Raw genomic sequence first — 25,093 nt, 5'->3', positions numbered from 1 at the left:
CCCTCTGCCCCCATGGTGAAAAGGGATCGTTGCACTGAGGTTCAGCAAAGTCCCAACCTAGCAGGGCGCTGCCCTGTACTTTACACCTCACCAGATAGGGAATTCCACTGGAAATGTGGGAGCACCCCATCAAACGTTTCCATCCTTTGGAGTAAAGAAGGAGATTCTTTCTTCAAAGTGAACACTCAGATGGTTAACCCTGTGAGCAGAGTTTTGGATGGCTATGCAGTTGCTCTAGGCCAGTGATCACTGTTTTACAGATGGAAAGTGGAGGTGGGCGCCAGGGGACACTTGGGAGAGGGAGGGAGCGTCGGCAGCCCCCTTGTGCTTGGTGCCACAGTGGAGACTGGAAAAAAGACAGTCCACACGCTCCTGGTGGTTAGAAGCCTCTAGACACAGGCAGTCTCTGAGTCTGAACTCCTCCTCTGCCTCTTGCTACCTGTGAGACCTTAAGCAGGTTACTTCTGCCTTCGGCTCTATTACCCCGTCTTCAAACTGCGGTGATAATAAGCTACCTTGTTAACATTGTGGATGTCGGATAAAGCCGTTAGATCGGGCCAGCTCGTGGCGGTAGCACAGCCGTGATTATCGCAAGCATGACTCTCCAGCCACAAACGTGTGTGCAGGAAGTTCCACTGGCTCCGTTTTCTATAACAGCCTAATTTCTGACCCCAGTTCCCATTCCACGATTCCACGGGCTGGCACATCACAGGAGTCAGTTCCAGAGTTCTGCCCCTTCCTAAGTCAGGAATCCCACAGGGACAGGGCCTGGGGAGGGGAGAGTAGGGACCTGTTGGCCACTCATCATGTATCCACACCGGTACTGCAGGCTCCGGGTCCCATGCCACAATGCTGTCCCCAGCCTCGAGGACCACTTTGGCCAGCCTGCCTGGGGTCGTACCACCTGGGTGCACAACCTGCATTGCTCTCTGCGGGCTGGCGGGCAGCAGGCCCGGGACCTTGTCACCTGCCTTCCCACTGCAGCCCAGGGAATCTTCTCATGGCCCAGGATACCTCATCGCCCCCTACTTCTCCAGGACACTTTGCCCACAAGGGAGACTCCAGTTCTTTCCTTTTCCTTACATCCTTGTTTTCCTAAGGGCTAGGACTTCTGGGAAAAATCAAAGTCTGAAAGACCCACAGACACCTTCTGCTTTTAATCCTACGGCAAGGGACCCAGGCCAGCTCCTGCTTGCACGGGGAGAAGGCGCAGGAAGACAGAGGGAAAGTGGCAGTGTGGGTGGTCCCTACTTTGCACAGTTCCGATGTGCACAGATTTTAATTACTGTGGTCTAGTTAAATAGTGCCAAATATCAGTTATAGTTAATACATATAATATTATATAGTTATAATATAACTATATAATATTATAAATATTAGTAGTATATAATATATTATTTATTATATATATTATTTATATAATAATTATATATTATATAATAATATATAATATGATATATAATAAAACTAATATATATATATAGTATAATTATAATATAATATAATAAAACCAATATATATTATAATTGTAATATAATTATAATTATATTATATTATTTAATTATATTATAATTGTATTATAATTATATATAATAATTATAATAAAACTAATATATATTATAATATAATATAATAAAACTAATATATTATTTATATAATAATTATATAATAATATATAATATAATATATAAAACTAATATATATAGTATAATTATAATATAATATAATAAAACTAATATATATTATAATTATAATATAATATAATAAAACTAATATAATATATAGTTATAACTATATAATGTTATAACTATTAATAATATATATAATATATTGTTTATATAATAATTATATATTATATAATAATATATAATAAAACTAATATCATATAGTTAATAACATGGTCAAATATCAGTTACCTCGATGTGTTAACGTGAGTAACTGCGTCGAGTACAAACGGTGCTGCAAGCTATTCAGTCTGCAAATCACCAGCAGGTGCGCCCCAGACCCACAACCCATCATGGCACTGCTTTCAAAGTCGGTCAGGGCTTCCCTGGTGGCACAGCGGTTAAGAATCCGCTTGCCAATGCAGGGGCACGGGTTCAAGCCCTGGTCTAGGAAGATCCCACATGCCGCGGAGCAGCTAAGCCTGTGCGCCACAGCTACCGAGTCTGCGCTCTAGAGCCCGTGAGCCACAGCTACTGAGCTGGCAAGCCACAGCTACTGAAGCCCACGAGCCTAGAGCCCGTGCTCTGCAACAAGAGAAGCCACTGCAATGAGAAGCCGACGTACCACAATAAAGAGGAGGCCCCCACTTGCCTACTCTATTTACCTACTCGCAACTACAGAAAGCCTGCACACAACAACGAAGACCCAACACGGCCAAAAAATTTAAAAATAAATAAATAAAAATTTTAAAACTAAAAGTCGTTGGTCACCACACACCTGCAACTCAGTTCCTACACAGCCAGCAAAGTGTGTAGTTGTGTTGCCTTCTGTGATAAACCCACTTAATGTCTTACAAAAATGCATCATGGACACAGGGAATTGGCCAAAAGGTGGAAGTGCAGGAAAGGTACCAAAAACACTAATAAAGCTGGCAGTGCAACTGGAGTGAAGGGTGACGGTCCTAGAAGGAAAGGAGGACAGGGGAGGGTTGGGGTGCAGGCTCTGCCGCTGCTCCAGGGCTGGAGGTGTGTGGCTGAGGGACCTGGGGAGGGACAAGAAGGAGGAAGATGCCGAGGAAGTGGTGCTGGCAAAAACCTTCGCAGTAAAGGAACTCAGAGACGTGTCAAATCACTCAACCTGCAAAGGTCACGTTGGAGGCTGGTCCAGACCTAGAAAAGACGATGACGGTTCACCATGGCAGAGAAAAGATGCTCATTCCATATCCTAAGTTATACAATGAGAAGAAGGCAAGCACTGCCCAAACTACTCCTGATCAGTTTTTTTTCTTAAAATTGTGGTTAAATACACATACTATAAAATCTACCACCCCGTCCACTTCCAAGTGTACAGTTCTGTGGTATTAAGTACACTCACACTGTTGTAAAAATTCAGAGCACTTCATGAATTTGTGTCCCCCTTGTGCAGGATCGTGCTCACCTTCTCTGTATCCTTCCAATTTTTAAAAAATAAATTTATTTCTTTTTGGCTGCATTGGGTCTTCGTTGCTGCGCACAGGCTTTCTCTAGTTGCGCCAAGTGGGGGCTACTCTTCGTTGTGGTGCACAGGCTTCTCGTTGCGGTGGCTTCTCTTGTTGCAGAACACGGGCTCTAGGTGCGCAGGCTTCAGTACTTGTGACTCACAGGCTCTAGAGCGCAGGCTCAGTAGTTGTAGCACATGGGCTCAGTAGTTGTGGCTCTTGGGCTCTAGAGTGCCCAACAGACAGTGCTCCAGATAGAAGCTGTTCCATCTGCCCGGGTCTCAGAATAAGAGCACATGCAGCAAAGTCACAGCCAACCCCGGATAGACATGGAGCTGGGGCAAGAAATGTTCTAGCCACTGAGGTCTGACTGTCATTTGTCCCTGCAGTATGACCCAGCCTCTCACGATTGATAGAGTTACCCTTACTCTCCCTGAGGTTGTGTGTTGGGGTTTGCTCTACTGGGTTCTGTGACTACAAGTGCAGAGATCACTTCAAAAACCTTCTCCCGGGTTCTCTAAAAAAAAAAACTAAAAATAGAGCTACCATATGATCCAGCAGTCCCACTCCTGGGCATATATCCAGAGAAAAACATACTTTGAAAAGATACATGCACCCCCTATGTTCATAGCAGCACTATTCACAATAGCCAGGACATGGAAGCAACCTAAATGTCCATCGACAGGTGAATGGGTAAAGAAGATGTGGTACATATATACAATGGAATAGTACTCAGCCATAAAAAAGAATGAAATAATGCCATTTGCAGCAACATGGATGGACCTAGAGATTATCATATTAAGTGAAGTAAGTCAGACAGGGAAAGATAAATATATGATATCACTTATATGTGGAATCTAAAATATGGATACAAATGAACTTATTTACAAAATGGAAACAGACTCACAGACATAGAAAACAAACTTATGGTTACCAGAGGGGAAAGGGGGGTAGCGGGAGGGATAAACTAGGAGTTTGGGATTAACACATACACACTACTATATATAAAATAGATAATCAACAAAGACCTACTGTAAGGCACAGGGAACTCTACCCAGTATTCTGTAATAACCTATATGGGAAAAGAATCTGAAAAACAATGGATATATGTATATGTATATATATGAGTGAATCACTTTGCTGTACACCTGAAACTAACACAACATTGTAAATCAACTATATGCCAATATAATATAAAATTTTTTAAAAACAAAAAACCCCCAAAGCCTCCACCTGGTCATAATGTTTCTTGCTGATACAAACAGATGGAACAGAAAGAGAGGGCACGGAGCAGAAACCTATGTTTGAGGGAGCACAAATCACCATTCAGGAAGTCCCAGGAAACCAACAAAAGAGCTAGCCTTGTGCTAGACGTCCCTCAGCTTGTGGTCCAGCAAATTCTTCATGAGGAGCAGAAAGCGAAATCTTACCACCTGCCCCTGCAATTTCTGCTGTAGGTGTCAGAGGTCCCAGAAGATGAAGCTCACTCTGCCGGTCCCTCACATTTAATGACCAGACGGTATTCCATGTCAATATCAGAGTGAATCCCATAATGCCGCATGAGGACACTGAAAGCAGCGTGTTGCGATGGCACTCATAAAAGATTTGCCAAAAGCTCATATCTTTGTGCCCCATCAGACACACAGGTCTTTCGCACATTCTATTTTGCGGAGGACACAGTGACAGACTTGCAGTGGGGTGATCTATCCCACAGCCACAGGAAGTCTCAGACAACTTCGTTTTCTGCAGAAGGAGACCTAGCTGCCTTCCGTCCCATAGTCTTAAAGCTTCCGTGATGCAGGATTCGGTGTGCCGGTCAAATTATTAAGCTGTCTCTGGAACAGTGGTACATTCATTCCCTAGGGCTGCTGTAATAAATTACCACACGCTGGGTGGTTAGAACAGTAGAAATTTGCTCTCACGCAGTTCTGAAGGCTGGACATCCACAATCCAGGTGTTGGTAGGGCTGGCTCCTTCTGGAGACTCTGAGGGAAGATCTGCTCCAGGCCTCTCTACCGGCTCCTGGTGGTGGCTGGCAACCCTTAGCTAGTGGACGCATCGCTCCAATCTCTGCCTCTGTCGTCACACAGTGTTCGTCCTGTGTGTGTCTGTGTGTCTGGGTCCAAATTTCCCTTTTCTTATAAGGACACCAGTCATTGGATTTAGGGCCCATGCTAATCCAAAATGACCTCATCTTAATTGCATCTGCAAAGACCCTATTTCCAAGTAAGGTCGCATTCACAGGTTCCAGGGGTCAGGACTTCAACGTGTCTTCTGGGGGACATAATCCAACCTCTCAAATCCCCAGATATCCCATCAGGTAACTCTTCATGAAGATGCATCGAGAAAAAAAAAAAAAAAGATGCATCGAGAACTTTATATTTGTGTCGCCTCTTCCCAAAGTCTTGAGGAAATGAAGGAATGCATTGTGGGTTTGGAAGGAGATGAGCTCCAAACACCTGGGATGACTTAGAGCGGCGATCAACATGTGCGTGTGACGTGAGGGACATCATAGAAATAAGCTGTGACCGTGTCTTTACAAATCGGCTTTGATGTGTTTGTAGCTAACACCTGCTGAGTAATACTGGGGTTTTTGTTTTGTTTTGTTTTGTTTTGTTTTTTGGCTGTGCTGTGTGGCATGAAGGATCTTAGTTCCCCAACCAGGGATCAAACCCGTGTCCCCTGCATTGGAAGCGCAGAGTCTTAACCGCTGGACTGTCAGAGAAGTCCCACTTTTTTTTTTTTTTTTTAACTTCTGTTCTTTTAGAATCACCTTGTAATTCACCTGAAGGGAACAGAATTACTCTGTTTATTTCCTCAGGCCTCAAAGATTCCCTCCTCACCCACAGTGAGCAAAGACGCAGTTCCAGCCACTGGCCCACTCTAAGGTCCAGTGTTAACCAGAGCAAGCCCTGGACCTCATGGAATCACATTCTAGGTGGGGACTCAGACCCTAAGCAAGAAGTACAAATGTGTGTCATGCAGGGAGACATGCTCTGGAGGAAAATGAAGCAATAAATAAAGGGGTAAGCTGTGGTGGTGTAATTTTGAAGGCCCCTCTGAAGGGTCACGCTTGAGCAGAGGTCTGGCGCAGAGAAGAGCAAGCTCTTTAGGACCCTGGAGGGAGAGCATGCTTTTTATTGTTTATTGGGCTTCCCCGGTGGCGCAGTGGTTGAGAGTCCGCCTGCCAATGCAGGGGACGCGGGTTCGTGCCCCGGTCCGGGACGATCCCACGTGCCGCAGAGCGGCTGCGCCCGTGAGCCATGGCCGCTGAGCCTGTGCATCCGGAGCCTGTGCTCCGCCACGAGAGAGGCCACAGCAGTGAGAGGCCCGCGTACCGCAAAAAAAAAAAAAAAAAAAATTATTGAAATATAGCTGATTTACAGTGTTGTGTTAGTTTCAGGTGTACATCAAAGTGATTCATATCTTTTTTTTCAGATTCTTTTCCATTATAGGTTATTACAAGATATTGAATATAGTTTCTCGTGTTACACAGTAAGACCTTGTTGTTTATCTATTTTATATAAAGTAGCGTGTATCGGTTAATCCCAGACTCCTATCTTATCCCTCCCCCCACCCCCCTTTCCCTACTGGTAACCATAAGTTTGTTTTCTATGTCTGCGGGTCTTTCTGTTAGGAAGAGCATTTTAGAAAGAGAGGAAGACCCTTAGGCTGGGACTGGCCTCCCGATTTGGGAGGCGTCGGGGGAGAGTGGCAGGGTTTGCTGCTGGACCAGACGGAGATGTGAGGGGCTGGGAGTTTTTTCAGAGACACCAAGGAACACCCTGAGCACCTGGCTGAGGCAGGCAGTGTTTCCTGAGATGGGGAGCTCTGGGGGTGTCGGGGAGGGGAATCAAGGGTTCACTTCTGGGCAAAGAACAGGTGGGACAAATAGAAAACAAATAGCAAGATGGTGACTTCACCCAGCCATATCTCTAACCCCACACCACCCCGCAAATAAAGGGCAGAGATTGTCAGATAGGATTTTTTAAAAGCAAGAGCCAACTATAAGAAACCCACTTTAAATATTGGGCTGGCCAAAAAGTGCCTTCGGTTTTTAAGTAAAAATAGAAGAGACGTCTTTCATTTTCACCAAGAACTTTATTGAACAAAGTAATCACACTTTTGTTCCACTTCCTTCTGCCATTTTTCAGGCAACTTCATAATTCCATCTTCCCCAAACTTTTTATCTTCTTGATAAAAGGTACTGTTCCAAGTACCTTTTACAGTCTTCCAGGGAATTGAAATTTTTTCCATTAAGAGAATTTTGTAAAGACCAAAATAAATGGAAATCTGAAGGTGCAATGTCTGGTGAATACGGCGGATGAATCAGAACTTCCCAGCCAAGCTGTAACAGTTTTTGCCTCGTCATCAAAAAACATGCGGTCTTGTGTTATCCTCATGGAAGATTGTGCGTTCTCTGTTGACTAATTCTGGACGTTTCTCGTCAAGTGCCGCTTTCAGTTGGTCTAACAGGGAGCAGCACTTGTTGGAATTAATCGTTTGGTTTTCTGGAAGAAGCTCACAATAGAGGGCTCCCTTCCAATCCCACCATGCACACAACATCACCTTCTTTGGATGAAGACCGGCCTTTGGTGTGGTTGGTGGTGGTTCATTTCGCTTGCCCCACGATCTCTTCTGTTCCACATTATTGTACCGTATCCACTTTTCACCGCCCGTCACAATTTGTTTTAAAAACGGAACGTTTTCCTTACGTTTCAGTAGAGAATCGCATGGGGAAATATGGTCAAGAAGGTTTTTCTCGCTTAACTTACGTGGAACCCAAACGTCAAAGCGATGAGCGTAACCAAGCTGGTGCAAATGATTTTCATAGCTTGACTTGGATATTTTGAGTATGTCAGCCATGTATAACGTTGGTTGTTCCCAATCAATGTCTTCATTTGATCACTATCAACTTCAACTGGTCTACCTGACCGTGGAGCATCGTCCAGCGAGAAATCTCCAGCACAAACCTTCGAAAACCACTTTGACACGTTGGATCAGTCATAGCACCTTCTCCATACACTGCACAAATCTTTTTTTTTGCATTTCAGTTGCATTTTTACCTTTCCTGAAATAATAAAGCATAATATGCTGAAAATGCTTTTTTTTCTTCCATCTTCCATGTTAAAATGGCTGCACAAAAATTCACCAATTTTGATAAGTTTTTTTTAAATGCACGCTGATGTGACAGCTGTCACGTACAATCTAACAAAATTGTTTCGAATGAAGTTAAAGACAACTAAGTGCTACTAGAGCCAGCTTACGGAAAAAACTGAACGAACATTTTGGGCAACCCAGTATAAAGGCACAGATGGGGTAAAAGCGAAGGATGGAGAAGACATCACACTAACACTGATCCAGAGAAAGCCAGAGAGACCGTGCTCATATCAGATGAAGTAAATTTCAGAGCAAATAATGCTACTAGGAATAAAGTGAGGCGTTTCACTGTGATCAAGGGGTCGATTCATGAAAAGGACACAGCAATGCTTTATGTATCTAATGATAGAGCTTCAAAATACAGGAAGCAAAAACAGACTGAACTGCGTGGAGAGAGACAATTGCACAGTTATAAACCAAAAGTTCAACACCTCTTTCAATAGGTAGAACATGTAGCACGGATATAGGTCTTAACACTTTCAGCCAAGTTGGCCTGATTGGCATTTTCTAGAACACTCCACCCACCAAGAGCAGATGTGACTTCTAAGGTTGGGACTCATCGGTGTGCAGACGTACTGAGTGTCACAGGGCTGGGAGGGAGTGTTGACAGCACACACAAGCCGCGCAGTGTCAATGGCGTCCAAGGGTCGAGCAAGAGAAGGGCCCAGAACTGGTCACTGGATTTGGCCACGTGGAAGCCATTGGTGACCTTGACAACAGCACTTGCGGGGGGTGGGGGGGGTGGGGGGTTGGGCTGGGTGAGAGGCAGTCCCCACCTATGCTCATTTTCAAGGAGTTTTCCTGAAGAAGTCAGCAAAGCATGAGAAGTGCTGGCAGGAATGTGTGGCAGGGGTTTCTCGAAAGAAGGGATGCACTGGAGCAGCTTGGACGTGGCGGGGAAGAACCCAGGAGGGAGAGAGGGAACGTTTGAGGGCGAGGGCAGGATTTCAGAGACAATGTCCATGAGAGGTGGTGAGGCCCAGCGTCCCCAGGGAGCGGTGGCCTTGGCTGCGGACACAGACAGTTCTCAGGTAAGAGAAGAGGCTGGGTATCTCCAGAGGATCGGCCAGGGCAGCGGCAGGCGTCCCGGGGGCCTTGGGCGCAGGAGAGAGACTGAACTGCCTGCATTAGAGGCAATCTCCTCTAACTTTATCAACGGGCGGTGGGATGCAGGCTGCACCACGGGCTGGCATTCCCCTCTGGTCACCGCCATTGCTCGCTTTGCGACCCTGGACGAGTCACCCGGGTGACCTTGGGAAGGTGAGCCTGGAGGCGTCCCCGGGACGGATGGGGCAGCAGGCTGGGAGGAGGCCTAGGAGCGACAGGAAAAGATTCCGGGGCGCGCGTCCTCCGCGGCGCCACTAGAGGGCGCCAAGCGACCGCTCTGTTCCTTAGGGGCGCTTCCCACCCCCACCCCCCCCGCCCCCCAGCCGCGTCCAGCCCGGCTCAAAGTCGCCAGGAGCCCGGGGTGATTCCAGACTCACCCAGAGGCTCATCAGACAAGGAACCGAGACAGAAAAGGTGGGGATGCCAGGACGAGCTTCATCAGAAAGTGTCCTGTAGCCCGGTGAGCGATAGGTGGGTGGAGTCCCGCGCTGGCGACGGAATGACGCTGCCTGGTTTCGAGCAGCTGGGAAGGTCAAAATCCAAAATATGCTCTGTGGACCGGCCGCCGCTGCCACCCGGCACCGCGTTCCCGGGGCGTGAGGCGTTGCTTTCACAGCCATTAACCAAGCACCCACGTTGCGCCAGGCCCTGCTGGTGCTGGGAATGAGCCCATGGAATGAACGAATGAGTGAGTGAATGAGTGAGTGAATGGGCGACCCCAATGTGGAATTTCGAGGCGGGAGTGGGGAATGCCAGACGCAGAGCCTGAAGGTGCTGGGCCAGCCGGACTTCCGCTGAGGGCTCAGTGTGGCCCAGGGTTGGGAGAGGGAGAGGGAGAGGGAAGATGGGGATGAGAAGGAGCCCTCAGCTTGGATTTGAGGGGCCATCCAGTGCAGTACTTGAAGGAGAAGGGCGGGGAATGGACATGTGGACAGTTCATCACCAACTTCTGATAAAATACATGTGGCCCAGCAGCCACTACCATCCCCCATCAACTTAGAATTCTGTCTCGCCAGCACTCCCTGCCTACTGCCAACTGAAAGCAGCCTCTACTGTGAACAAGAGAAAGTGGAGATGGCAAACGGAGTTTGCGGTGGGAGAGGCCAGGTTTGGGTGGAGGGTCCCCCCCCGCCCCAACACACACAGTCAGTTCGGGGCAGAGTCCTGCCCCAGGAGGCCAAGGGAGCATCTCACAAAAATATCCCCTTCCCTGTCAGCTGGGGGCAGTCTGGCCAGCCCCCAGGATGAGGAGTTTAGAGTGCTGGGCACTCTCTGTAAGCAGTCAGTCAACATAGACCATTCTTCTTACGATGTATTTATTCAACACAGCAAACATCTTTAGAAAACAGACATGCAGGCACATTTGATCAATGTATGGATCCTTGTAGACCGGTTGTTCAGGTTCCTCTGATTTCCATTCTTTTAGAAACAACAAACACTTTTAATTTTGAGCCTATCACACATATAGGGCTGCACAGCCGGAGCCTGCCGCTCTGTTGCCCTGGCTCGGAGCCAGGTTGCAGATGTTTGAGTCCCTTGGATGCCCAAATGGCTGCGTCTCCTGGGTGGTGCTGACTCACGGTGCAGGCTGCAAGCAGCCTCTCTCCACCTGCCAGTTTGCTGCTGGGTTTCTGGGGCTCCAATGGTGTGTGGTCAATTCAGAGTTCACTAACCTGCACCTAACAGATTTTCTTCCATCCCTGTTCCTACCCCAAAGGACATGGGGCAGGGGGCAGCCCTTAGCAGAGTGCCTGGTATTGAGTGAGCTCTCAGTGTTAGTTGTTGGTGGAGTTACTATTATTCATTACAATTATGATCATAGCACAAACTCATTGCAGTGCTTTATATTTTTCCAGGAAGTTTATTTAGATCTGCTCAGGCATGTGATATAAGACTGGACTAGTGTGAAATAAGTCAGACAGAGAAAGACAAATATCATATGATATCACTTATATGTGGAATCTTCAAAAATGATACAAATGAACTTATTTACAAAACAGAAATAGACTCACAGACAGAAAACAAACTAATGGTAAGCAACAAGGACCTATTGTATAGCACAGGGAACTACACTCAATATCTTATAATAGGGATTTCCCTGGTGGTGCAGTGGTTAAGAATCCGCCTGCCAATGCAGGGGACACGGGTTCGAGCCCTGGTCGGGGAAGATCCCACATGCCGCGGAGCAACTAAGCCCGTGCGCCACAACTGCTGAGCCTGCACTCTAGAGCCTGCAAACCACAACTACTGAGCCCATGTGCCACAACTACTGAGCCTACGCGCCTAGAGCCCGTGCTCCGCAGCAAGAGAAGCCACCGCAATGAGAAGCCTGTGCACCGCAACGAAGACCCAACGCAACCAAAAATAAATAAATTAATTAATTTTTTAAACTCTTAACCTATAACGGAAAAGAATCTGAAACAGATATATATATATATATATATATCACTTTGCTGTACACTTGAAACTAACACAACATTGTACATTAACTATACTTCAATTTTAAAAATTCCACAGAAAAAAAAGAGTGGACTGATGGAAGGCAGGAGGAGGATGGGATATTAATCTGTCCCCTCTGCCATGAGCTTCTTAAAGACAAGAATCATCTCATTAGTCTTCATGTTCCAGCAGTTCCTGGCGCTTGGCACTGGGTAACTGAACAAGAATAGGCATACTGCGTGTTTTGCAGTTTTCCAAAGATGATTTGGGGAAATCAAATCATCCCATCATCATTCTACCAATCAGGATTCAGCTCTCTGACAGTGCACTTTGATATAAAAATAGCACCTTTGGCTTCCCTTCCTCCACCCAACTTAAGAAGCGAGTGATGAGTTTGAACTTTCAAAAGCCAATTACTGCTCCTTATAATAACTGTCATTTCTAAACCAAGAATGTGGGCAGCCTCCATTCTGGCCCTTATGTCATCTCGGTGTACTGGAGGAGGTCCAGGCAAATGGGAGCTGGGGGGAAACTTATTGGGCAGGCACGGCAGTCCCTGCCTTGTGTGGACCCAGATGCTGAGGCCATCGGAATGACAGCGTCAGCCCCGGCTGCTGTTCTAGGTGGATGCTTGTAGGTCTCCCCCGTGGTCCTCACGGCATTCTGGGGGGAATTATTTTGCCATTAGCAACCAGAACCTACAACAGCCAGGCTTCACCCCACCGTTCAAGTGTCACCTCCTGGCTTTCCCGTACATCGCTCCTACAGTCAGGCTTCTCTGCTTTTGCAGAAGCTGCTTCTTGCTCTGGGAACGTCCCCTCCCAACCTCCCTCTTTCCAGCCTAGCAATGTGACACTTCCCTCATCTCCTCTCCCTCTGAAAAAGATCCTCAGTCTCCCTATGTATATTTAATAACACAGATGACTATATTCTAGCTCAACACATCGTAGTCATTCATTCGTTCAAAGAAACTACACAGGTTAAGTGCTTAGAACAATGTCAGGCACAGGCTAAATGCTCAAAACACGTTAGCTCGTTAACACCATTCATTCAGTATTAGTGCAGTGTCTCAGGCTCTGTGCTGTTCGCTGAGTCCACAGCAGTGAACAGGACAGACGTAGACCCTGACCACCTCACCGCCCCCCGCAAGTTCCCACCGTTAGGGCTTGAGGTGTCGGTACTGCGGAGCCCCGCCCAACACTGGAACTACGAGTCCCAGAAGGCTGCGCGGCGCAGTCACGGGCCGCCTGAGCGCGACGTCGTGACGTCGGTACCGTGAGGGGGCCCAGTGGCTGCGGCGGGCGCCGGCCGCGGGCGGCGGGAGGCGGGCGACGGGAGGCGGGCGACGGGAGGCGGGCGGCGGCGGCGGCGGCGGCGGCGGGGCGGGGCCGGCGGGCGGCGGCCTTTAGGGAGGAGCCGGCGCTCCCTCTCCTCAGTCGGCAGTGGGCTAGCGGGCGGTCGGCTTGTGCTGCTCGTTTCTCTCGTGCGTCCGCCCGCTCGCTCTCGCGCCGAGTCGCGGCCGCCTTCTCAGCGCTGCCTGCGGGTCCCGAGCGCGGCGCCATGTCGGAGCCCGGGGGCGGTGGCGAGGACGGCTCGGCCGGCCTGGAGGTGTCGGCAGTGCAGAACGTGGCCGACGTGTCGGTGCTGCAGAAGCACCTGCGCAAGCTGGTGCCGCTGCTGCTGGAGGATGGCGGCGAGGCCCCGGCCGCGCTCGAGGCGGCGCTGGAGGAGAAGAGCGCCCTGGAGCAGATGCGCAAGTTCCTCTCGGACCCGCAGGTGCACACGGTCCTGGTGGAGCGCTCCACGCTCAAAGGTGCGGGGCCGGGGCTGCGGTGGGTCCCCCGGCGCCCCGCCTCGCTCCCGCCACACCCCTTGCCGCCGGGCCCCCAGGGTGCCCCCTTCCGGGTCGCGGGGACGGAGGAGGTCGCCCAGCCTCGCCGTCACCCGCAACAATGGGATCGCTTTGTCAGCTCGGCCTCAAGATGGCCGAGTTGGGTGGAGACAGCGTCTCCCGGGCTGAGCGCGGGCGGTGGCCGCATGCCGGCCTCCAATGTCACATGGGCTTTTCGGTTTCGATTTGCGTCCAGGCCAAGGCCGGCCTCGGGAGGGATGTGTCAGGGGTGGGGGGGCAGCCTGGATTGTGGTCCTTCGGTCGTCCGGGTGTAGGGGGAGATACAGGCGAGCCGGAGCTGGGGGAGCCCTGACCGGCGGGCATCCCGGCCTCTGCCTTGTGCGGACCCAGATGCCGAGGCCCGAGGAGTGACAGTGACAGCCCCGGCTGCGAGCGGGGCATCACTGTTCTAGGTGGATAGCGCACGCAGGTCTCCCTCTTGGACTTAATGCTGTCCCTGTTGAGTGGGTGCATCTGCCCACTTGAGACGCGAGAAAACTGAGGCTCAGTCGAAGTGACTGCCCCAAGGTCACACCGGCTAATCCTACTCCCTAGGCTAGACTCAGCATCTCAGTGTCCAGCCCACTGCTTGTTTTCCTTCATCATGCCTTGTATTTGTGTGATGCTGAGATGATCCTAATGATGGCCCCATGGTCTTTGAATCTATTTTACAGATCTTAAAAGGAGAGAGACTTAGGTTAGGCACCTAGTGGAGGGACGGGACAAAAGGTTTGCATATTCCAGCAGTCTCCTCAAATAGTGACCTCCCAAAAGCAAGCCTAGGTTCCTCTTGAGAGTGGAGCTTGCCTTCAGGGAGGGTTTCCCCTTGATACTTTCAGACCATTTTGTAACCAACGGCGAGCTTATTTGACAGCACATGTCTGGGTGTGGCACCGTCCATCCGGGAAGCCAAGGACGATGTCCAGGTAAATGCTAGCTTAGCACCAGGGATTGGGCATTGTCTGAAAGTGTTCGGAGACAAGCTGCTTATAATCTCAAAAGCTGTATGGTTCTGTCAGTAAGAGAATCTCAGCTATCTGCCTCACCGCTCCCCTACACACACTTAGTTTCTTGCAGATAGTTTGTTTCTTTCAAAGGTTTTTCCCACTCAGGAGATGCTTCATTGTAGCATTGGCCTCTGCAGGAGGGTCAACGAGTGTGACCCGGCGAGTGTTTGGGGTTGTTTTCCTGCATGGAAACTGCTACTGTTTAAAAACAAATTTTTTTTGACTCATCTATTTTCTTTCAAAAAAAGTATATAGTCACAATAGAAAATTAAAGTATACAGATAAAATTAAAGTCACCTGAAATCCTTTGACCTGGATATGACCACTGTCAGCATTTTGGTATCTGTCTTTCTGGTCGTTTTTTAGTGAATATACATTGTTTTATTAAAATACATTTTAATCTGCATTGTTATTGTATTTTGAGTAGCTTTACCGTGGCTGATTCTTGATCATATTTTCATCGCACAGTTTTTGTTTTTCTGAAATCAGTGATTTCTACCTTAGGTCTCAGTTTCTTTTTTCCAGAAAAAAATTGTAGGTTTTGTTCTTTGCTTCTAGAGTGCTCCTCAGTGATTCACTTTTCTCAAACAACTTAGAATTGAACTTTGCTAAAATTATTGGAGGGTCCTGCTAAAATTATTGGTGGGGGACCCTATTTCTGTTGAATGCTTTCTGGTGCAAATCACCCCTGTTTTCTTGATGGGTACATTTTCTCCTTTCAGCAGAGCGAGTATCCACGGATCCAAATCTTGGCTCCATAATGACTTGCACTTTTGAATGTTGACTAGGTAATGAGACTGTCTGCAATTGAAATCCTATCTCATTCCTGGATTTATAAAAGTCCTGGAAGTATTTCTAGTAATTCAACCTGTCTTAACTTATTTTTCACTTACAAAAATCTGAGGAAAAACTATGTCGTCCCATCAGTCTTATTAGCATCCTGGCTACACTAGCATAATTTAGATTATAAGTGTTACCCCAGGTCACTTAGAAGGAGGGCTGGTTTTTATGAGTTAGCATTGCCATTTGCACATTTAATCAAATACGAACATCCAGTAGTTATTTACAGTGAAAAGGCAGGCTTGCATTATGATATGGAGAATAAATCTGAATGGTTTGAACTGAATAAAGACCGCCACCAACAATGAAGTCATATAACTTATTTAATGAACAGGAGAAGTTACTTTTACTTTATCTTCCCCCCACTTCCCCCCTTCTTTATGGAAAGAATTTTCCAAACACATGTAATTGTATATAGAAGCTTTTTTTAATATGAAGGTATATCTCTATATATGTTTTTTTAAGTACTCCAGCTAGCTTTAAACTTTTTTTGTTAAAGTAAAGCCGCCTTTAAAGTATAGAATAAAGGTTGTGACTATAACACTTGATCATTTTTTTTTTTTTTTTTTGGCCACACCGCGAGGCATGCGAGCTCATAGTCCCCCATCCAGTGATCGAATCTAACCCGTGCCCCCTGCAGGGGAAGCGCAGAGTCTTAACCACTGGACCACCGGGGGAGGCCCCCTAACAGTTAATTTTGATAGTGAAGAGTTGGTGAAAGGGAATGTCAAATTGTAGCTCCCCGTTTTTTAAAAAGAGAAATCTCCTTCCTGTAATTCCTGGCCTATAGAAAATTGTTTTCCTCGTAGCGTACTTCTAAAAGTATGACCAGGTAGATGATCCCTACGTGATAGGCATATTACGATGTTAATGACACTTTTGTAGCGCTTTTCATCTGAAGTGCATTTTGGGGTGTGTTCTGTCCCGTGAAAGGTTGGGTGGTGAAGGTAGGGACTGGTAAGGATGCCGCGGTTTGCAGCTGCTGGAGTGGTGGTTCCAGGGCTTGTCTGGGACCAGGCTGGGAACGGGTGCTGTGGGGTTTTGGTTCGGTTTTGTTCCACTCAGATGTGTTACCCTTGGAGCTTTGTCTTTAAGACTGGAAGTAGTGGCTGCCTTTAGTTGGTGCTTACCCGAAGCTTGGGATTTTAGATGTTCCTGACGTACATGGTTCAGGGGGTTTTACCCTCTTCATTAGTGCAGAGATGACTGGAGTCTGGAAGAAAGCCATTGCTCCTTGCAGGACTCAGCTTCCTAGAGACGCGGTGGCGTACGGAGAGGTATGTTTTTGTGGAGTTTTAAACATTATTTTTCTGAGGACTTAATTTCCCTAAAAAGAGAAGAAATGTAGTGGATTGATGAGTAAAAAGTATTCATTTCTGGCTTAGACCCCAAAATGGTTAATAAAATGATTAATAAATTAATAGGAAACATTTGCTGTGACATGGCACTGTCTTGGAGCACTGGGCCAGGAGTCCATCAGCCTGAGTTCTTGCTGTCCTGTGCTGTCACGCCGTAGGTGGGCCCCCCACCCTCTGTAGGACAAAGCAGTCTGCAGCAAGATGCTTTTCAAAGTGAGGTGTTTTGTAGTGAGTGGAATTCATGTACAGGAAAGGGAAAGCAGTCATTACTTCTTTTTTTTTTTTTTTTTTTTTTTTTTTTTGCGGTATGCGGGCCTCTCACTGTTGTGGCCTCTCCCGTTGCGGAGCACAGGCTCTGGACGCGCAGGCTCAGTGGCCATGGCTCACGGGCCCAGCCACTCTGCGGCATGTGGGATCTTCCCGGATCGGGGCACGAACTCATGTCCCCTGCATTGGCAGGCGGACTCTCAACCGCTGTGCCACCAGGGAAGACCCAGTCATTACTTCTTTTTAAAAAGTAAAGACAGATGGAAATTTCGACTCTCAGCATCATGGAGTATCAGGCTGGGAACGGCGGAGAGATTTAGTCCAGCGCCTCTGTCACGAGTGAGGAAACCAAAACCGCAGGATTTTAAGACCCAGTTAGGAAAAGGATGTTTTAAGAAGGATTCTGAAACCTAAGAACTAATTTCTCTGTTGAATTCCTTGGTATCCATTAAATAGGAGTGTTTGTTTTCATTTACTTCATAGCAATTATTTCTTTTGAATTAGTGTTAGCCTTAAAAAGCATGAAGTCTTAAATCCTTTAGGCATTACTGACTTAGTATTTTTCACTTCCTTCTCTTTTTTTCTGGAAATGTCAAGAGGAGCCCCAGTTTTACCTTGTGTGTACAAGGATTACATGGGGTTCAACCCTCCTTGCAAATTCCCAACAATGTTATGGATGGAGGAGAAGACTCAAGACGCTCACCACACTCTTAGCCTTGTGCAGGGCAGGGAGTGGATGCGAAGAAGTCACGGCCTCAGAAGGAGGACAGAAGGGCGGGTGGACGTCAAGGTGGCTGGAGGAAGTACCAGGGATGGGAAAGCGGAGAGCTACCAGGAGGGCGTGTACCGGGAGGGAGTGTAGGACAGCCAGCGAATCCCCCAAAGTAATGTGGTATTAGGAGTCTGTTTGGATTTTAAAGGGAAAAGAAAAGGAAAGATAAAGAGAGCCAGGAACACGTAACACGTCATCTGGCCAAAGAAAATGACTGGCTTCGTTCGCTAGCTTGAGAGGAGGCTTGCCCTGTGGCTGGAGAACGTTGGGAGGGGAGAGGGAGGGAGGGGATGACCAAGGGCAGGGGAGCCGGCGGCCTCCCCTCGCCCCTTTCCAGTTGCCTGTTCACCAGTCTGCGGACACATACCCATCTACCTAGGAGAGGCGGTATGAGTCTTAAGGTAATTGAATGTGCATCTGTTTGTATTTCATTAAACGAGGCACATTGCTCACCTAATTCACAAGGTAATTATACAAATCACTCGTACTCTGAAATACATTCATCTTTCAATAGAAGCATATGCAGAATAGTGCTAAATGACATTTTGAACATCTCTAGGAATTTGATAAACCCTCAGAAGTTAACCAAAGGAATGTCCACAGGGCGCTGTAAGGTGTATCAGTATGGCTTGCGGCACAGGAACTCGGGAGCCGGGCGCAGCCTGTCTGCGCTGGTATTTCAGTTCCCTGAATGTGTTAGTAGGCAGCACAGTATCAGTCCGTTGTGTATTAACCAGTAACTTTAGCATCGTTAGGAAACTGGTGCAGACTTTACCGAAAGTGGTATTACCTGATAAACGTGCAGATGGTGTTCGTATATAGCAGGATTAGTACCCTCTTTGTTGGGAATCAAATAATAAGTGTCTTTCTCTCCTCCTTTAAACAATTTTTTTTTTTAAGTTTCTGCAGAAATAGAATTACTGTTATTTGGAAAATACAGTAATTTATAAAGAGGCAGGAAAGCTTAAATTGTTCGGCAGTTTATAAAACAGTGTCGTGTGTTCTTTATAATGGGAATCAGACATCCTCAGACTTCATATGATCTTCGTATTTATGGGGAGGAGCGTTAAAAAACTAATCCAAAATGTAGTCTATGGCTGATATTAATAATGACTTGCATAAATTACTGTCATCAGAGGAAGTTAGAATTTTACAGAGCAGTAGAGGACACGTATTTTGCATACCCGTGTCTGAGGATTATGTCATCGTGTGTGCATTCCCGAGCCCCAGCCGTCTCCTGCTGCATTGCAGTGTTATTCCTAGCGCGGGCTGGGCTGGGCTGGGCTGGGCTGGGCGTTCACAGTGGTCCGGAGACAGCCGTGACTCATCGCCTGGCCTGCTCCCGGTTCCTTTAACCCTGTCTGCATTAGGATGTGCTGGGGATGTGGTTAGGTGTTGTGTCCAGTTGGCATGTTTTCTATATGATTTTATTTGTATAGAGGATGCCGCTCTGTCAGGGAGAAAGATATGATTCAAGGTTACACCATACTTTTTACTTAGTAATTTCCTTTGGTGATTGTAGAATGTTACTTTTATTGTCTATTTATTGTTTGGGTGTTATATTAATGACATATATTTTATATAAGTCATAGAACAGCATTATTGAAAGTTCCAAAAAATCAAGGGAAAAAATATTTCATAATCCCACCACCCTGACAACTATTTTAGTTTGGGGGTATTTCCTTATACTCTTTGTCTTTGTGTCTTACAGATTGCAATTATATGTTTGATTGGTTTCAGGCAGTATGATTTATCTTGTGGTATGTCCACATTTCAGTAGTTAGAAAACTCGGTTGGTTGGTTTGGGGTTTTTTTTCAGGTAGTTAGTAATTTTAAAAAACAGCTAGGAAGTCACTGGCATACGAAAATGTTCCGCCACTCACTCCTCCTCTCCTTCCTAAAATTATACTAAAAACAACATTTTGGAAGAGTAATTGTCTTGATAAATATATATTTATATGTATATAAATAAATACACTAATACTTTATATTCTTTTAGTGTGAATTTTGTATTTGTCTCATCTTAAACGAAAGAAGCAAATAGCTTTTGCGCATAGGTTTTAGCATTTATAGAAACCTTATAGACCACATAATTTAATATCCCACCCCCTCTTCTGTTGCCCCTTTTACGTTTTACGAATTTGAAGCTGACAGGAAGAAAAATGACTTTCCCGAGATCACTTAGTTAAGTCTACTGCCTTTGTTATTACACCATGACTTAGAAGTGAAGGTGAATCGTACATATCAAGTTAGATTAATCCTTCGATATTAATTTTTGCTAATGCAGTTATTCCATACAGTATGTCGTACCAAAGATGATTCAACTAGAGGGTGTACCCATCTAGCTGATTAGTACTAGATCCAGAGGTTTGTATTACTTCCCATTTTTATGATTTTTATATTAATTTTTCAATTTTAACTATCTAGAAATTTTATTCGCATGCATCTTGAGTTATCTTGGTATTAAATTCCAGTAAGCTTTTGAATGAATACTGCTGTATTCATAAATTGACCCCAGAACAGGCTCTGAAAGCGCTATAAGAGCAGAGGGGACAGCCAGGTGAATGCCCCCTTGGTGACCTGGGGATGCTTCTTGATGGGGGTTTCCCTGTAGGGGCCTTAAAGAGGGAAGAGGGCAGGCTGTTGAGGAGCCCGGGTTTGGAATCAGACTTTTGAATTTTCACTCTGTCCCTTTCCAGTCACATGTCTGAGGGCAATTTACTTACATTCCTTGCTTGGAAAATAAGAATAATAATAGTCATGCCAAGCCCCATAGTGTCGTCGTGAGGGGTAGATGTGCGATGCGCCTAAAGTAATGCCTGTCGCATAGCAAGTGCTGAGTAGACACCTGAGCAGAATACCCTGGGGCTGGGGGTGGGAAGCGACCTCTGTGACTGGAGCACAGGGGTTGAGACTGCTGGGATGCGGTGGGGAGAACTTGGCCTTATCGGACACCACCTAGCACCGCCCTGGGGCCAGGGCCCACTCTAGGCAGCGGCTCAGTCAGTCATTCAACGACCCAGGCAAGCCAGTGCGTCCCCAGTTTACAAACAAGGAAACGGAGATGCCAAGAAGTTAAGAACCTTGCCCAAGATCCCACAGCAAATAAGTGCCTGGGTCAACAGTCAGAAAAAATGGGTAGAAGGGAGAAGTAGGTAGAGCCGAGTCACGCAGGGGTTTAAACGCCAGGCTGGGGTTGGGGTGAGGCTAACCGTGCTCTGAACAGTTGGTAAATTAAAACTTGGAATACTGACATGAATTTGATAGAATATTTATTTTGATTTGTAGAGGATGTTGGTGATGAAGGAGAAGAAGAAAAAGAATTTATTTCCTATAACATCAACATAGACATTCATTATGGCGTTAAGTCCAACAGGTGAGTAGTATGAATATACCATTATTTTGGACTGTAAGCGTGTGAGGGTCAAATGTAAATCCTAATCGACTCAGACAAAGATGCTACGAAAACACTCAAAAGATTTCTGCTCTTTAATTCAGTTTCTTATCTTCGATTTTATTTATTCAAATTAAGAGGATTTCCAAGTCAGTATAAAATCTAGAATCTTTTTATTTTAATTGCCATATCATGGCATCATCCATTCTAGGTTTGAGCCATAATGTACTTAGCATATCTAATAATGCTCTCAGAGTATACCTGAGTTTTCATTATTACAAGTAAGTAGTAAACATTCATAGGTACACCGGTCTGATCCTTTTTCGGATAAATCCCTAAAGATAGCATTACTGGTTCAGATGCGATGCATCATTGAAGTCTTTAATGTGTGTTACCAGATCTCCCACCTTTTAAAAAGGTTGTGCCAGTTTATACTCCAGTAGACATACTCAAATTCAAATGTGTAAATGTTTATCTTGCCTTGGCTTTTAAAAACTTTTTACTTTGAATAATTTCAAGCTTACAAGAGTTGCATGGATAGCGTGTAGAACTCCCAGATGTCAGTTAACATTTGCCATGTTTGCATCATCATTTTTTTTCCGGAACCATTTGAGAGCTATAGACAACCTGCCCCTTCATCCCTAAATACTTCGCAGCATTTCCTAAGAACAAAAACATTCTTGTTCACAGCCTCAGTACAATTTTCAAATTCCAGAAATTTCGGTACAGTATTACTCTAGGTATAGTACATATTCATATTTTCTCCATAATGTCCCCTACAGTGTTTCTCCCATGATCCAGAATCCAATTCTGTGTCTTTCTTTCTGTGTCTTTGATGACATTGCCATTGTTGATACGTGCAGGCCAGTAGTTTGATGGACTGCCCCTCCGTTGGATCTGTCTGATGTTTCTCCATGGTTCCAGTCAAGTCGCACATTTTCAGCAGGGATACTACTGTGACTGTGTCCCTTCTCGGCATGTCACATCGGGAAGCTCCACTGACTTTTTAGAATAATGTGAAGTATTATGTATAAAGTACACATACATAATATGAGAACTGGAAAATTCAAATACTGCTTCTGTTGAAGCTGTTAATTCAACCACCTTTGAGCACCTGTTATGTGTAAGATACAGCAGTAGGTGTGCAAAGGAATAAAACTTAGCTCCTTTTCCCAAGAAGTTTGGTCTTTTGGGAGAAAAGATGACAGATACACAACTAGCTGTAATACTTGGCAAAATCTTAGAGGTGTAGAGTACCATGAAACATGAAGACTGGGGAGATGGCTTCTGCCTAGGGATGGCCCCATGGGAGAAGTGATGCTGAAGTTGGGTTTTGGGGGTTACTTGGAATTTCAGCAGATGAATATAGGTTTCTTAAGCAACTACACAAAAGCACATGAAGTTTAGAGAATGGGCCATGTAGTTTAAAGGGTGTCTCAGGTGGGGTAGGGGGTGCGTAGCAGGAGATGAAACTGGAAGGGTTGGTTTAGGCCAGGCTGTAGGGCCCTGGAATGTCCTCTCGTCACTTCAACCTGCAGGTGGCTTTTGTTTAGTCAAGTTGACATGTGATTCAATATCATAAATGAATGGGACAAATTATTATGAGATCAGATTTAAGTTAATCGGGGCTTGTAACTTGCAATTGCTAGGGAGGTTAGTTTTCCTGAGGGCAAGGTTATGGACTCAACCCCCATATGAGATAAACTAACTTGGTCTGCTTTCATGGTCACATGTTATAACCTTAACCTTGATTTGCTAGTTCTCACATAGGTGAGTAAAGAAAGAGAAGCAATGTATTTCACTATTAGAAAAGCAACAATTTAGTCTATTCCTAATATGATTTTAAAATTAAAACATTCAAATGAATTTTTAGTTTGCATGCAACACAAAGAAGGCTGCAGTTACTAAAACTGACGAAGAATGAGACTCTTTGTTCTAACTCCTTCTTTCCCGTTCTTTCAGCCTGGCGTTCATTAAACGGACTCCAGTGATTGATGCAGACAAGCCCGTATCGTCCCAGCTCCGTGTTCTCACACTCAGTGAAGACTCGCCGTATGAAACCTTGCACTCTTTCATTAGCAACGCGGTGGCTCCTTTTTTTAAGTCCTATATCAGAGAGTCTGGCAAGGCAGACAGGTAAAAACCATTTTTCCTTCGTTAGTTTGAATGCCGTATTTTACTTAATGTTCGCGACACACTGCGGAAGATGATGTAAAATTCAGAAATCTGGAGGGAAAGGCTAGTAAACCAAGAGGATGTAAATCTGTTGCATTAATAAAATGTGTATTATTAATATTTGACAGACCTGAAATAATAGAACCTCTTTGGAGACCAATAGCGCAATAAAGTTTGAGGCATTTCCTGTCTTTTTAGGGATGGTGATAAAATGGCTCCTTCAGTTGAAAAAAAGATTGCAGAACTTGAAATGGGACTCCTTCACCTGCAGCAGAATATTGAAATTCCAGAGATCAGCCTGCCCATTCATCCAATTATTACAAATGTTGCAAAACAGTGTTATGAGCGTGGAGAAAAGCCGAAAGTTACAGACTTTGGAGATAAGGTTGAAGACCCAACTTTTCTCAATCAGTTACAATCTGGAGTTAACCGCTGGATCCGCGAAATTCAAAAAGTAAGAGCACAGTATTGAAAATGTCATGTAAAATGCTTTACTCTTTAATATCTGTGAGAAAACTGGTCCGAGTTCTTGTCAACGAGGTGAGTTCTGTGATGACTGTTAGCAGTACCTCCCACTGGTCCTGGGAATGCTCAGTGGAGGATTAATGTCGGCCCAGGTGGAGTGGAGTGGAGTGGTCAGGGTACCGTGTGACATGGTTTAAATACCATCCCTGAGAGAGCGCTAATCTCAGCTGTCTCAGACCTTTGATTTCTTTTTTTTTTTTTTTTTGGTTGTACTTTGTGGCATGTAGCATCTTAGTTCCCCAACCAGGGATCGAACCCGCACCCCCTGCAGTGGGAACGTGGAGTCTTAACCACTGGACCTCCGGGGAAGTCCAGACCTTTGATTTCAAACTAAACCGCTTATAATACAAGGAAGGAAATCTGCTTGAAATGTAAAAACTAAATTATAATGCATGTTCTTAGTTAACGGTACGTTTTTTACCTTTGTTTAAATGCTGAATACTCTTGAATGTTATTTTATATTTAAGGTGACCAAACTTGATCGAGATCCTGCCTCAGGAACTGCCTTACAGGAAATTAGTTTTTGGCTAAACTTGGAACGTGCGTTATACCGCATCCAGGAGAAACGAGAGAGCCCAGAAGTTCTCCTGACGCTGGATATCTTGAAACACGGCAAGCGTTTCCATGCCACCGTCAGCTTCGACACTGACACAGGTAAGAACTAGAGCTGATAGTCTGATCAATGAGCTGTTGACCTGGGTTTTGTGATGAAAATTAATAGATGCATCATCTTTTCTGACTGTTTACTCCTTGGCAACTTATCTCATCTTTCCCCCAGCTCTAGGTAATGAAAATGATTTTCTCACATACCTCCCTTTCCCTTCCAGGGTTTTAAGAACATAAGCCAGTTTCTAGGCATGAGTACAGGGGACGCTGGGAGCTTCCCTCCTGTTTTCTCAGTTACTTGGTTCCTTAAGTAGGCTGTACTTTTTTAGTGTAAAGTCGAGTGTGCTTTTGACAATCCAAGCAGAAACACGGTTTATGTTAAGCAGAAGTTCTTTGCCCACAGGGCTGTG

At 45.7% G+C, this 25,093-nt stretch overlaps 1 protein-coding gene and 1 pseudogene across 1 annotated transcript in view; one reads left to right on the top strand and one right to left on the bottom strand.

Moving 5' to 3' along the window:
- Positions 1-3,047: 3,047 nt before the first annotated feature.
- Positions 3,048-3,141, bottom strand: LOC136119518 (U6 spliceosomal RNA; annotated as a pseudogene).
- Positions 3,142-13,284: 10,143 nt separating this feature from the next.
- DYNC1H1 (dynein cytoplasmic 1 heavy chain 1) overlaps positions 13,285-25,093 on the top strand; it is a 65,927-nt gene continuing 54,118 nt past the window's right edge. The window contains exons 1-5 of the mRNA XM_065871601.1: positions 13,285-13,661; positions 21,272-21,359; positions 23,340-23,513; positions 23,751-24,006; positions 24,545-24,731. Of these exons, the coding sequence (XP_065727673.1) occupies positions 13,409-13,661; positions 21,272-21,359; positions 23,340-23,513; positions 23,751-24,006; positions 24,545-24,731 (958 nt within the window). The 5' untranslated portion in view covers positions 13,285-13,408. The remainder of the gene's footprint in view (positions 13,662-21,271; positions 21,360-23,339; positions 23,514-23,750; positions 24,007-24,544; positions 24,732-25,093) is intronic.

This window comes from Phocoena phocoena, chromosome 2, assembly GCF_963924675.1.
Source record: "Phocoena phocoena chromosome 2, mPhoPho1.1, whole genome shotgun sequence".
Lineage (NCBI taxonomy): Eukaryota > Metazoa > Chordata > Mammalia > Artiodactyla > Phocoenidae > Phocoena > Phocoena phocoena.
This window is presented reverse-complemented; position numbering and strand designations above follow the sequence as displayed.